The sequence below is a fragment of the Mustela erminea genome, chromosome 3 (genome assembly GCF_009829155.1).
Source record: "Mustela erminea isolate mMusErm1 chromosome 3, mMusErm1.Pri, whole genome shotgun sequence".
Classification (NCBI taxonomy): Eukaryota; Metazoa; Chordata; class Mammalia; order Carnivora; family Mustelidae; genus Mustela; species Mustela erminea.
The window spans coordinates 56781231-56796360 of NC_045616.1; the positions used below are offsets into that span (position 1 = coordinate 56781231).

Consider the following 15130-nt stretch of genomic DNA (forward strand, 5'->3'; position numbering starts at 1 on the left):
TTCCTCTCTAGTTATCTATAATAGGAAATAAAAAGGAAAGAATAAAGGTACATTCAGAGCAGACTCTGCCTATGTATTATTTCTATCTAATTGTCCTTGAGGGCTTCTCCCTCTCTCTGTGTCTCCCTCCCTCTCTCTTTCTCCTATTCTCTCGCTCCCTCTCTCCCTGTCTCTTTATGAAGACAAAGTGAATGACAGATCATTATTTCTTTTTTTTTTTTTAAAGATTTTTATTTATTTATTGAGAAAGAGGTAGTGAGAGAGAGCATGGGCGAGGAGAAATCAAAGGGAGAAGCACACTCCCCATGGAGCTGGGAGCCCCATGCGGGACTCGATCCCAGGACTCCGGGATCATGACCTGAGCCGAAGGCAGTCGTCCAACCAACTGAGCCACTCAGGTGTCCCCAGAGCATTATTTCTGATTCTCTCATGTTTGAAAAATTATCACAAGTTTTTGAATGGGAAAATATATTTTTGTATCTTCTATAACCAAAACAATTTTGTCTATTACACTCAAGTCTTAATCAAACAGTAATTAAAATCTCATTCTATGTGTCCCCCTTTATGTGAACTCCATCGTCCCAGGTATCAATAAAGCAAGATCTTCATTCCTAGTGCTGGTGTCTACAAGAAACCAGAAGCCAGAAGCTGTGTGCCTTGCTTCGTTGACTTGATCTTGTCTTCAGGAACTTGGCAGGAGTCAGGGGCAGTCAGCCAATGACTGGACGAGAAAGGTGTAGCTGGCAGGTGGGTGTCCAGGGAATTTCATTATCTTCATCTGAACCTCCTTCTGAGCTTTAGGATCACATTTCAAGTCTTCTCCTTTTTTAGTGATCAGGTGAAGTATTCTTAGACGTGGTATCATCTTTTGCTGCCCTAAGGTTCCAGTCCCACCCACATTCAGAAAACAGGTTCACATTTCAAGTCCCTGATCTGACTGATCCTAGGCACAATGAAGCAAATATCCTCTGTGGATGGTGAAAAAAACATGTCATTAAAAAAAATGTACCTTTAATTAATTCCACAGTGCCTAGAAAAAGGAAGCCAACTTCTAAAATTGCTTCATTGATTTTTTTCTTCTTTTTTTTTTCTTTTCGTTTCTCTTCTTTTTCTTTTTTACATGTTAGGGAGAGATATTTTATCCAGCACTTTAAACCCTCTTTGTTTTCTAGGAAATGCAGAAATAATATGCGGTCTTTGTTGTCTTCCTTAAAAAATAAAGGAAACTCTACAAAAGGCAAAGTGAGGGTGACAATCTCATTATTTTTTATCCTGGCGTATATAAATTACTCAGAGAAATTAAACACAGACAAATATCTTCAGAAAGCCATGAAAAAGTTGATTTTTCCAGAGTAAGACTTTGCTCCCCAACCCCCAAATCAGAATGTTACAGTAAAATGTTTCTTTCAATAAAAGTCTTTTTTTTTTCTTCTTTGCTGTAAATGTCCTGTTCATGGTTGGGCAGATTATTCCAGAACTTAACTGGAAGACCATCTACATCACGACGGAACTATGCAAGGGAAAGCCAAGTTCCAACATGGAGTGATGGGAAAGGCTGGGCTACCCAGAGGAGATGACTTCATCAGGGAGAAGAGAGGTTCTCTGAGTCGGTCCACACGGCAGCCAAATGGCTCAGCACATCTGCACCCGCCCCCGGGAAAGCTGTCTGGAGCAGAGTATCAAAAATGCCATCGTTTTTATAAAGAAAAAGTTCAAGCCATAAATGAAGCAGTTCAACTGAATTGAACCGAGACAGTGTCGACCTTACTCTCCTCCTCAGTCACTTTCTCAAACTCTTTTCTTCCCCTCCCACAGCCCGAGAAATATAGGTCACTTTTTACAAAGCATTTGTCTCACTGAACCAAGAAGAACTGAAGGATTTGGTTTCTGAACACAAGGAAGTGGTAGAGATCTTACCATCTTTGCGGTAGGGCAGAGAAAAACGCAGAGGTTTTTTTAAGAGGCAAAACTTTTGCAGTTACTATTTATTTTCAGCAAATACCAGCTTCCATGTATTTAATCAGAGTACAATGGGACCCAGAGACAAGAAATTTGATGAAAGCACTATGGATGGCACCCAAAACCACCCCAGCATCATTAATGTCTTGGGTGAGCAAAGGTGCGAAGCAAGACAGCGAACAAAGGAAGTTCTACATAGTGAGAACTTCAGTATAACTATCAGAACAAGACACAGAAGTAACAGGCAGGCATTCCATTTTAGTTTTTTCAGCAAAAACAACTGCAGGACAAGTTGAACGCCAGGGACTTTAGGCTTTTGTCAAAAAATATCCCATTTTAACCCTGCAATTCAAAGGACATCAAATATTTGCAATAGCTCATCAAGAAAAAAGAAGAGAAGAATATCTATAGGACTCAGCAAATACTTATCACAAACAGACTGCCCTCAATTTCATTTCTATTCTCTTTGTTCAACCCCGCAAGCATTTACTGAGCACTGTTAATGTGTACTGTTTTAGACCTCAGGCATTCAAGCATTATTCAAAAGTTAAGAATTGCTCTTCAGCCTAAAGAAGTTTATAGTCTCTATAGAAAAAATAACTTATTGGAGTGGCCAAGGTTATTATTTGACTATCATTATGTTGACTATCATTAGGTTATCATTATGACTAATGAATTTAAAGGGAAAAAAAGCATTTGTGTGTGTGTGTGTGTGTGTCCATTGGCTGGTCTAACCAGCCATCTTTTAAGAACATGTCACTGATTACAAACAGATCAGGGGAGAATGACAGCTCAACAAATCTCCGTTACTGGAAAATCACTTGCATGCATAGTCTACTGACATTGAGTCCAGGCATTAATCTTGTTGTGCATGAAGAAATTGTGTTTCTAGTTTTTTCCACAATAAAAATAGTTCATTATATGTCATGAACTCAGGGTTCATTTCAAGTTTCTGAAGGTCTTCTGAAGTTGATAAATCAAACTGAAGTTGAAAGTGGAAGGAAACCATTAAATGTCATCCTAACAGAAAAGAAGGTCAGGGAAATTGATCAGTCCAAGGACACTGGGGTCTCTGGCTGATGGACATGGGCATCAAAATGTAGGCATTAGAAAATGAGAGAAAAGAAGAGGCACTAAAAATTCTTCTTAGTCATCACAAAGCTGAAATAATTTGATTTTAAATATTGTATTGAATTCACAATCTCCCCTCAAAAATGCCGTTGACAATGTGTTATAGCCCTTCCCATCCCCATTTCTGCAACTCTCTTGGGAACTTTTGTTTCCTTCTCTTTGGTCATAGCTACCAGTGACTGCCTCCTCTCCCCATATCATTTCACGCAGTATCTCTCTCCAGCTTTACTGAGATACAAATCACATATAACATTATGTAAGTTGAAGGTGTACAATGTAATGACTTGATACATGTAAATATTGTGAAATCTTAAACACAGTAAGGTTGGTTAACACATCTTTTACCTCTATAATTATCATTTTGTTGCTGTTGTTTCAGTGAGAACACTACAACTCTATTCCCACAGTGACTTTCAAGTATACAATACAGTATTGTTAACTATAGTCACTGTGCTGTGCATTAGGTCTCCAGAACTTACTCATTTTATAATTAAAAGTTTGTAGTCTTTGGCCAACATCTCTCCATTTCCCCTAGACCACCATTTTACTCTCAACATGATGAAAGCCTGGCCATATATGACAAACCCACAGCTAACATCACATTCCATGGTGAAAGGTAGAAAGCTTTTTCTCTAATATCAGGTGTCCACTCTTCCCACTCTTATTCAACACGGTACTGGATATCCTATCCAGAGCAATTAGTCAAGAAAAAGAAATTAAAAGGCATCCGAATCAGAAAGGGAGAAGAAAAATTGCCCCTGTCTGTGGATGACATGATCTTATATATAGAAAATCCTAAATATTTCACCAAGAAATTGTCAGACCTAATAAAGGAATACCGTAAAGTTTCAGTAAAAATCAACATACAAAAATCAGTTGCATATTTGTATTATATAGTAACAACCATCTGAAAAGGAAATAAAACAATCCCATGTAACAGTAGCATCAAAAACAATAAAATACTTAGGTATAAATTTAACCAAGGAAGTTGAAGAACTATATGCTGAAAACTATAAGACATTGAGGAAAAAAAGTTGAAGATGACACAAATAAATGGGAAGATATCCCGGAAAAGTTAATATTTTGAAAATGTCCCTAATACCCAAAGCTATTTATAGATTCCATGTAATCCCTATCAAAATTCCAATGAAATTTGGATGAGAAATTTTCCAAAAAAAAATTTAAAAGGAGAAATAAAAAAGAATCCTATCTATCTTAGTTTGGGTTCCCACAGAGGCAAGCCCGAGACCAGGATTCAAATGCAAGCAATTCATTTAGGAAGCAAGACCAAAAGCTAAGCAGGGTCGGGCCTGCTTAGTACTTGGATGGGAGGAAGCAAGACCAAGAAACATCTGTAGAGAAGAAAGCAGGAGACAAGGAAGGGAAGGAGGCTAGTGGAGGGTGCATTTCAAGCAGGCTGTCACTAAAGGTAACTGGAGCTCATTCCCACTGGGGGCTGCTGAGAAAGAGTAGAAAAGGTGCACCACAGAGGTATCCCTTCTGGATTATTTACAGGTTGAGGGCTTTTCTAAGGGGTGTTAATCTTCTGCCCCTTGGGTATATGTGCCTGCAGACTGGGCTCTGGTGGCCAGAGAAGGCTTCCCAGGCTAAAAGATCCAGGGTTTATGATGGGAAACTGGGCCAGCCTGCAGGAAATGATAAGGTGAGGGGATGCCAGGTGGGATACCAATCACATATGCTATCATTCTCAAAACTCTAATCACCACTTGGCTGGCTGGAAAGGCAGGACTGGCAGCAACAGGTTTCCTGCTTTGGTTCAGGGCAAGATGAGGCTACAGGTTTTAAGGTATCAAGAAGGAGTGTGAATCCAGCCATGGCTCCTTCTGGGGAGGCCATGCTCCCCCCATGCCGGGATCATATCAAAGCTACTTGGTCACACAAGAGCTGCCTCATTAGCAGGATCCCTAGTCTAAATCTCAGTGCCTCTTCTTCCTCTGACAGATCTAGTTCGTAAATTCACCTCACGTGGAGTTCCTCTTACTTTCCACATGTCATCACTGACAGAAGCTGTGTGAGAATAGGGCCATTTTGTGTCCGGTTCACATTCTCACACAGTTCCTTAGCACAGTGCCTGGCCCATAGGAGATGATCGATAGATATGTTAATAGATGTAGAATGAATATATTTGTTGATTATGTTTTATGTCCTAAAGACTATCATTAATGAATAGAAATGGAAACAGGAATAACTCATACTCTCTGTCTCAAGAAAGAGCGAAAACTCAAGTGCTTCTACAAAGGCCATGAGGACACCACTAAAGAGTGAAGTAGGCAGAGAAGTAAATGAAAGAGAACAGTAAGAAGTTTGGAAGCAAGAGAGCCTAGTCATTCAGAACGTGGGACAGTTGGTCCAGTGCTTCCTGTTCTTAAAACATTCAACAGGCCCTGCAAAATGGTCTGAGGACTGATTCTCATCAGAAGGATCCTAAGATTCCAACCATAAGTTTAAACAATCCAAGGGAAGGCTGGTGGGAATCTAGTGGAGGGTAAGACTCATTTTATTCCCTTTGTCTATGTTCTCCTTTTCTTCTTTTGCTACCCTACCCATACCCACAACAGTAAACACTCTTATGAATTCCCAAGAGGCCTGTATGCTATACAGAGGCTTAGGAAGGGGAGAAAGCAATGGCAGGGAGATTTCAAGGAAGAAAGGGGACCAATACACAAGGATTTCTGAAGAATCAAAGAAGGCTGAAACCAAAATGTAGCAGGCAGGGAAGATGCTGCCTCCCTACCCAGCTACCTCTCTTGGGAACACCTATCCTTACTATGTTCGACCAGTGCCCATGACTCCACTTGAGCTCCTGTTCTAGGGGCCAAGAAGTCCCTTTTCCCCTTGTAGTTGAGGGATCCAAATACCCAGCAACCCAAGTGGTAATAATGCATCTTCCTAAGTGGGTCTGAACCAAGAACATGGTTAATCTGCACTCTTCAATGTACATTCTTGACTTTTTATCTTTGAGGTGATGTAGAGTGAGGACGAAAAGCACGATTTTACACTATTCATAAATAAAGACTGGCCCGTGAAGCTATAAACAAAATAGGAAAGAATACCTCCTGTGACAAAGACCTGTGCTATTTGGAGGGGGAAGAAGTGGGGAAGCAGATATCAAGAGAGTGAGGAAGAAGATGGAATCTGGATTATAACTGGGAATGATTTCCTAAAATGACCCAGTGACGCCTAACAGTTATGGCAGGTCCCGATGGGAAACGGAAGAAGCTGAGGCAGGGCAGTGTTAACCTGGGAACGGACGGATAGCTGATGCCCATGAAACAGTGGGAAGGGGGGTAGTAAAAAGCAAAGGTGAATGAAAAATTCGGTTGCCTGAAAGCAAGCTATTTGGTAGCTTCCAGGTTAAAAAATGACCACCGAATATTATTGTTTTTCTTCCCAATCACTGTCTGAAGTGCTGTGTTAAATGTTCCCTTCCCATTAAGAGTAAGGTTCCATAACTCTCTGTACACTTTTCATTAACATATGCTTATTTTTACATAGTTGAAAATACGAATCTCATAGACTAATTAAGGTTCTCTTTCCACCAAAGCTTCTCTGCCTGTGGCTCAAGCGACATGAACCAGGAAAGGAGGGTGTCTATGTTTTCACTCTTCCTACCGCTCCCTGACTCTGGCATGGGGCAGGGCCAGGCGGGCTACTCTGGGACCTCTGTACTTGCTCTCTTCTAGGCTTCAGCATTCCTGCTACAAAGAGGCAGAAGTGAGGGGGAAGGAAAGGGACAGGACCCTCTTCTTTATGGGCTGCTGTTAGAATACTTTTTGGGATAATTAAACCTTCCTGGACAACAGCGACTGGCAGCTGATGCCCTCCATGGGTCAGGTGTCCCAATGCTGCCCACCTAGAAGTCAAGTGTGCGCTTTCCAGGAGTCTTTAGAGGACATCCTGCAGTGCAATCTCCTGCCCTAGGAGGTGCACTTGTGCTTCTCTCACCCTCAACTCAGTCTCAGTTGATAGGCCCCACACCCCCTGCTGTTGTTCTCGAAGTCTGACAGCTGACCCTTGGGACACCAGCGAGGCAGCTCTAGTGCAGCTACTTCCTGCCTATCACTTAGCTCATTAAGAAAAAGACCCAAATTCTGGTCTTCGCCAGACCAAATAGTGGGAGTGCAGGCTCCTCGTGCCCTCTCTCCCCTTCCAATCATTTCCCACCAAATATCTTCACTCCTGTATGGTAGGCACAAGGATGAACAACAAAGTCCCCTTCTGAGTACATACACTGAGCTCCACTTCTTAGAAACATCCTCAAGTTCTGTGACTTCTCTTGGAGTCTCCCCTTCACCTCTCCTTTGAGGAGAAGAGAGAAAATGGACAGTACTCACCACACACACACAAAAAAACCTGGCATATAGTTTGGTGGATGGTAGCACAGCAGATATTGGTGAGGAGTAAAGCAGGTTGTCGGGTTGTCTAGAAATGCAGCAAGATGTATCTGGCTGGTGAAAACAGATTTGTCCAGCAAGAAAGATATTACAAAAACCTTTCCTCTAGTCTCCTCTGTCATAGCCCCTTGACTTTCTATCTGTGCCTTTATGGAACTGTAGGTGTGCATGTAATTCATATTGTAGACCTTCATGTCTCATTTGAATGAAAAATCTCTAGGCATTCCAGTGATATGGCGATTCCATACCAAATTCCAGGATTTCCTCTGATTCATAGCATTTTGGTATTTCTATGCAGGGAGAAGAGATCTGGCTATGGTTCAGCAGTAAGGGCAGAGAAACACTGTCAAGTCTTGGAAAGTTCTAAATAGGAAGGTCAGGGGTTTGATATAGGGAAGCAAAGGGAAGGAAGTAGTAATCTGAGCACAGACTCCAGCAAGGTAAACAGGTTCCCGACATGTCTGGCAGTTCTTGATCTGGTTTCAGATGGAGGAATTTAATAAGCTTTAAGGCCTTAAAACCTGAGTGACAAACAGAATACAAAACAGTGGCAGAGTTTAAAGTCTTGTAGAACTGAAGTCATAGGAGGGGGGGAACAAATCTCCGCTCGACTACTTACCAGTTTCATGAATTTGAGCAAGCCCACCAACCTGTTTCCTCACTGGCAAAATGATGGTAACAATACCTACACAATAGAGTTAACAAGATTTGACCCACCTAACAAATTGGCCAGGGCCACCGTGCATTGCTGTTCAATCTTTGCACTATATAAGTGTCCAGCCAAGCAAATGAGCAGGGGCTAAAACAGCATCCAAGCTCTGCTAGTTACACCATTGACCCAGCAAAGGCCTATAATCGACAGGAGCAAGGGGCAGATTTTCTTCCACGTCTGACACAACCTGCCAAGACTTTTACCAAGGGACTCTATTTTCCCACAGCTGGCCCCTCTTTGTAATTTTCATAATGCCTGCAAACTTGGGGCTAGCCATTAGACGAACAAATAAATGGAAGGTGGTGTCTTGTTACTGGGGCATGGCTTCGGCTAATCTTCCTACGGAAGACTGCTCTCAATCAATTCACAAGAGCCAGCTCCAAGTGAATGCACTGGTTCAAGTCAAGGACCATCTACAACTAGATCAGTATTTTTCAATATATATCTTTTGCCACTATAGAAAACAATCTGTATTTTACAGTTCTGACCCCAATGTTAAAAGCAATAGAAGAAAAATTTTTAAAATGGGACTTCATGACAACTGAAAACTTGCATGGTGTCAAAGCATATCATCAAGAAAGTGAAAAGACAACGCACAAAATAGGACACAATTTTTGCAAATCACAGATCTGGGAAGGAACTTTTATCTAGAAGAGATGAGGAAATTTTACAACTCAATAATAAAAAGGCAACTTATTTTTTAAAAAGTAATCAAAGTTTGTGAATGGACCTTTCTCCAAAGAAGATTAACAAACAACCAGTAAACTCATGAAAGATGCTCAATACCATTAGCTATCTGGAAAACACAATTCAAAACCATGATGAGATTCTACTTCATAGCCACTAGAGAGCTAGAATCAAAATGTCAGATATAACAAGTGTTGTTGAGAATATGCAGAATTTAGAACCCTGCTCACTGTTGGTGGGAGTGTAAGATGGTAATGCTACTTTGGAAAGTGGTCTGGTAGTTTCTTCAGAAGTTACTCATTTGTCCTAGCAATTGCACTCCTAGGTATATATCTGAGAGAAACGAAAACAGATGCCAACAAAAAAATTTGCTTACAAATGTTCATAGTAGAATTGTTCCAAGAATGGGAACAACCTATATGTCTATAAACTGATGAATGAATAAATAAAATATGGTATATCCATATAAGGGAATATTATTCAGCAATTAAAAAGAGTGAAGAACTGAGACATGCTATAAATTGATGGACCTTGAAAACATTATGCTAGGGGAACAAAAGCCAGACACAGAAGACCACATATTATAGGATTCCACTCATATGAAATGTCCAGAAGGCAAACCTATAGAGACAGACAGTAGATTAATCGGGCTACCTAGGGCTGAGCAGTATGGGGAAATGGGGTTGACTGTTAGTGGGTGTGGTGTTTCTTTTTGTGGTCACGAAAATGCTCTGGATTATGTCAGTGCTGATAGATGCATAACTCTGTAAATAGAATGAAAGGCATTTATTTGTACATTTTAAATGTGAATTGTGGGGTATACAAATTATATCTCGAAGGTGTTACTGAAGAAATGTGAAGGTATCTTTAAAAATCTTACTTGTGACGCTCGTAAAAATGCAGGAGTCTAAGCCCTTCTCCAGACTTCCTAAATTAGAATTTCTGTGAGTGAAACCCAGAAATGTGTAATATAAACAAGTACACTGAATCATTCTTTTATGCCATAAGCTTGTCAACCACACGACCAGTTTGTCATAAGAAGTAATTGTATTATATTTTTTGTTATAGCATTTGCTGGGAGATTTTTCCTTGTAATAAGTGTGGCATTTGAAGTCCAACAGTTGACAAATTGTTTGGATAAAAACAAACAGACAAAAACCTTTTTTTCCCATGTGAGCAGTTAAAGGCAACAAATTGGAAGAGTCTATCTTTCTACATTTCTCACTCATGTGCTCAATGATAAAAGTTAAAGGTAGTAAAAAAAAAAAAAAGAAAGATAAAACAAGTAAAATTTCAGTAATTCATGGTAAAAATTTCCATCATCATCATCTTCAACCAAAATAAAGACAAGACGACCCTGGAAAGTTTCTAAAGCTTAGGGGATCCAGTTTCCACTTTCCCCTTCACCACCAACCACTGGGATGAGATTTCATCTTTCCCATTTCCAACTCTGGCCATTCCTTTTACAGTGTTTACTAAATCAGAATAAAAGTTTGAGGTGAAAGTTGTTAATGTGAACTGTATGACACCATGTTAAAAATTAATAATTTTCCTATTAAAGATTTTTTTACTCTTGAATTGCATATCTGCCCTTCTATTTCTACAGAATGTTAGTATTTACAAAGTCACAAAGTTAGTATTCCCTAGTCACTTAATGTTTGAACAATCCCTGTGTAGTGTATGTGGAAGATAATAAGAGGTGTGATGGCAGAGACATCTAGTTGTTCCCTAAGTTTGAAAATGTACCCAGAATTTGTTTTGATTAGATTTGGTAAGACACCAATATCATCATGAAGGAAGAAGTATGCACAGATAGATCTCTAGAAATAAGACACATTGCATGCCACACAGTATCATATGGAGAAGGACCAGGGATGGTCAGGAGTCAGATAAGGGGTGAAAGCAGAGCATGGCCCAGAGCCTTTATTACTAGTTTTATTTTATTTTATTTTATTTTATTTTATTTTATTTTATTTATTATTTAGTGTGTGGTAAGGAATAGGTAAGAAAGGGTAGGTACACTGAATAACTTTAGGGTTGGATAGTTTGAATAGTTTTGGCAGGCTCTGGGCTAGTGAGATGGTCCCTAGTGGTCTAGTACCTGGCCTTGGGGAGATACAGGGTTGGTATTGGCTTGATGTGTGTCTGATAAAGAGGGGTGTTTGATAAAGGGGTTGGTTGGGGTTGTGGGCTCTGGATTGGTTGGTTTGTATCTGAAAGGCATACTCCCAGGAGAATTGTTTACCATCTCTATGAATTAGCTAGCTCTAGGAGGGGCAGTCTCTCCATGAGGAAGGCTCCAAATGCCAGTGCATCAAGAAATAAGAAAATAAGTAAATACAGTCAATATATTCCCCCCAACTAATTGTCTGCTCAACAGGTCACACCTCCTTCATAGCTTCCTTGGATCATCACTACCGGGAAAATGGCAACATTTCCCAGCTTCTCTTGCAGCCAGGAAGGACCATATGACTGACTTTTGGCTAATAGGACGGGAGAGGAAATGATGTGAGCAACTTCTATGATATGTCATTCAAGGAAGGCAACATGGTCCCTCTTCCTCACTTCCTTCATTCTGCTGCCTAAAATGCTGCCTAAAACCCAGTTCAATTTCTTGATCATGTGTACAAAGACAACAGCCTAGGGAAGGCAAAAGGGCAAGAGAGGAGGAGCCTGGGTCCTTGGCCCTGTGAATTTGCCATACCAGTGTTGATGGAGCTTATATTAATTAATCAGATTGTTCCATGAGAGAGAAATAAACTTGCAGCTTGCCAAGTCACTCTAATTCTGAGCCTCTGTTATAAAGATTAAACCTATATTGTAATGGACAGAGGTGAGCTACTGTGTATAGTTGTGCAAGTGCACAGTGTACAGCCTCTGTTCTGTACACGGCAGCCATGAATACAGTCCCATTGCTTAGACGAGGAAAGAAAGTCTCATGGAGGTTAGGCCATACCTTTAGTAAATCCTAGACCTGCAGCTCTGCAAGGATTATAGAACCTAAAAGGATAATATGCTAGCTTCACTATAAAACCAAATAGAGTAATATATCAACGTTCTTAGGCAAAAGATAAAAATATGATAAGCATCAGAATTCAATATTTATTACTTTAGAAATGAAAGTAGGAATTTAAAACAAAAATAGACTTGATATGAGGAAGTGGGGATGCAACATGGGGGCTTAAGTGGGTAGGAGAAGAATAAATGAAACAAGATGGGATTGGGAGGGAGACAAACCATAAGTGACTCTTAATCTCACTAAACAAACTGAGGGTTGCTGGGGGGAGGGGGTTTGGGAGAAGGGGGTGGGATTATGGACATTGGGGAGGGTATGTGCTTTGGTGAGTGCTGTGAAGTGTGTAAACCTGGTGATTCACAGACCTGTACCCCTGGGGATAAAAACATATGTTTATAAAAAATTAAAAATTAAAAAAAAAATTTAAAAAAAATAGACTTGGAGACAATTCTCCTGCTGAATGTTGTTCAACATGCTCGGAGGAAGAGGATATGTCTTTAAATTCAGTAGTGAACATGACAGGCTGTGCATGGGGCCAGTTATAATGCCCGTATGTGTGGGTCTATCATTTGCATGCATTAAGATGGAAATTGAGCATCCATATTTTACTTACATGTGCCAGTGAAGTGATTGCACGTCCCAAGATCCCTTTGTACATGTAATTACTTGATTTCTGAATCAAATGTGCGGCTTAAGGATGGAAATAGGTACACAGTAACTCTATTTGGGAGGTCCAGTGTTGACATAAATGACTAGAGACTTCTTTAACGAAAGAAAGATTAGATAAAGGATTCAAATTTAGTTTACTTTAAACATTCGATATCTGGGGATTCATTTATTTGAAGGGTCCAATTTGATTTTCTGCACTTAAAGCTGCACTTTAATTGGGAGATATAGTTAAGTGATGATTGAAATAATGAATTTGTAATAACTGTAATAACAACTGCAAAGTATCATTTTATCAGTAGGATTTATCATATCAGTTCTGTAGCTTTCTGAAAAAGTGTCAACATTTTATATTTGAATGACTCGTAAAAAGGTCCTGCAATTATCTGCCAGTTGTTCTAAAACATACATGCCTAATACTAGCAATTGCAAAACTGAATTTTGCCTCCCGAGTCCTAAGAGATACTTTCCTACAGACACCCTGGGATTTATAGTTTAATATTCACAAAAGTTTTCTGCTTTCTTGAAAAGTCACTTCTTTCCCGTTTGTCCATTTCCATAGGAAATGGAATAGTCTTAAAAGCAAGCCATCTTTACTCAAGCAGAAATTCTCCTACCCATACCTAGTGCTGTATTACTATAAACAAAACATTATTATATCTACTATATCCCAAGTTGTAATGAGTGCTTTCAACTACTCTTGTATTGCTTGAAAATTAGCTTTGTGTTGGCAAGTCTGAGAGATGGTCTCCAGTTGTTCCAGAGAGCCAGAAGGAAAGCAGGAGGACTTGTGGCCTGAGGTGAAGGCCCCTGGCCATGCTGGGTTCACCTGACTGCTGGTGGCTGGCATGAGGCAATACTGTTAGGCATCTTGAAGCAATGATTTTAGAACAATTTGAACCTAAAATGCTGGGTAAAGTTACATTCAAGACGTTTGCAGCCAACAGTAATTATCATTTCATTTTTGTATTAAAAAAATTAAAGATTTTATTTGTCATGGTCTCAGGGTCCTGGGATCGAGCCCCGCGGTGGGCTCTCTGCTCAGCGGGGGGCCTGTTTCTCCCTCCCCCTCTGCCTGCCTCTCTGCCTGCTTGTGATCTCTCTCTGTCAAATAAATAAATAAATTCTTTAAAAAAGGAAAAAAATATTTTATTTATTTAGAAAGCGTGGGGGGAGAGATTAAGGGGAGAAGGGCAGAGGCAGAAGGAGAGAGAGAGAATCTCAAGCAGACTACGAGAGGCTCAATCTCATACCCCAAGTTCATGACCTGAGCCAAAACCAAGAGTCTGACACTTCACTGACTGAACCACACAGGCACCTGGCCAACCATAGTTTTTAAATTGAATGGGACAACCACCATTAGGTTTTAAAAAGAATGTTGTCATTGGTTAAAGTAAATGCACAAGGCTGGCACTGATTTCTTACTTCTATTTTGGTGACAAATCTAATCATCATACTATCTCCCTGTTATGGAAACCAAAATATTTTGTTTCCAGGGTACTGTTCATCCAAAAGATACTATAATTTCAGATGAACTCTAAATTTCTCTTATTCATTCTCCAAATACAATTATGATAATAATAAAAACAATAATGACAATAGTAAAAATAATAGTTGTTAATAGCCACCAATCGCTGAGCACCTAATGTAGGCCAAGCATATCTTTATGATACTCTTGAAAAGTGGGTATTATTATTCTGGTTCTACAGAAGAGAAATGTGAAGTTTAGAGGCGAAGGCCACTACCTCAACCAGCCCAAATCTGTCTGATCCCATGACTGCTACTTCCATGCATCACATACAGTCCAGTCTCTACATAGTCATATGTTCCTGTGTCAGGTTGCAACTGAATTTCCAAAGAATACTGTAACTTGCTAGGGAGTTGATACTGTTTAGATAGTATTATTTAAAGATTTTATTTGACAGAGAGACACACATCGAGAGGGGACACAAGCAGGGGGGAGTGGGAGAGGGAGAAGCAAGCTTCCCACCGAGAAGGCAGCACAAAGCGGGACTTGATCCCAGAACACTGGGATCATAACCTGAGCTGAAAGCAGATGCTTAATGACTGAGCCATCCAGGTGCCCCAAGATAGTAAATATTATTCCTCTTTTCTTCTTCTTTGCTAAACTGAAGCTGAACAGAACAAGGACTGCCCTGCTACCACTTTCCTTAAAGAGAAAAAAAAAATTTTTTAAATAAAAGGAGGAGGGGGAAGTGTGTGGCAAAACTAGTTATCACATTTGAAAGGTCTCAGATGTAGTTACGTGCTCTGTAAATCCTTACCATCCTGGTCATTCTGATAAACTCAGTTCTGGGGACATTATTTTTATTTTGATAATTTGTCTTCGACCTCTTTCCGTTTTACGCAAGAACACAGAAAAATCAATTGGTGTTTTGTTTCATTGCTTTCATTCAATTAAATGCTTCCTTTTACCTTTTTTTTTCCCTACCATGCTTCAAAGTAATAACATGATAGCATCAGCCTTGGATATTAGCCCTCACAGATAGAAATGTTCTTGAAATAAGTTCAGTAGGACTTTTT

General features: G+C 40.0%; 1 protein-coding gene across 1 annotated transcript in view; it reads right to left on the reverse strand.

Moving 5' to 3' along the window:
- Window positions 1–383: 383 nt before the first annotated feature.
- The window catches only part of XRCC4 (X-ray repair cross complementing 4), a 344365-nt gene continuing 329618 nt past the window's right edge, over window positions 384–15130 (reverse strand). Inside the window, exon 9 of the mRNA XM_032335817.1 lies at window positions 384–1666. Coding sequence (XP_032191708.1) covers window positions 1500–1666 — 167 coding nt within the window. The 3' untranslated portion in view covers window positions 384–1499. The remainder of the gene's footprint in view (window positions 1667–15130) is intronic.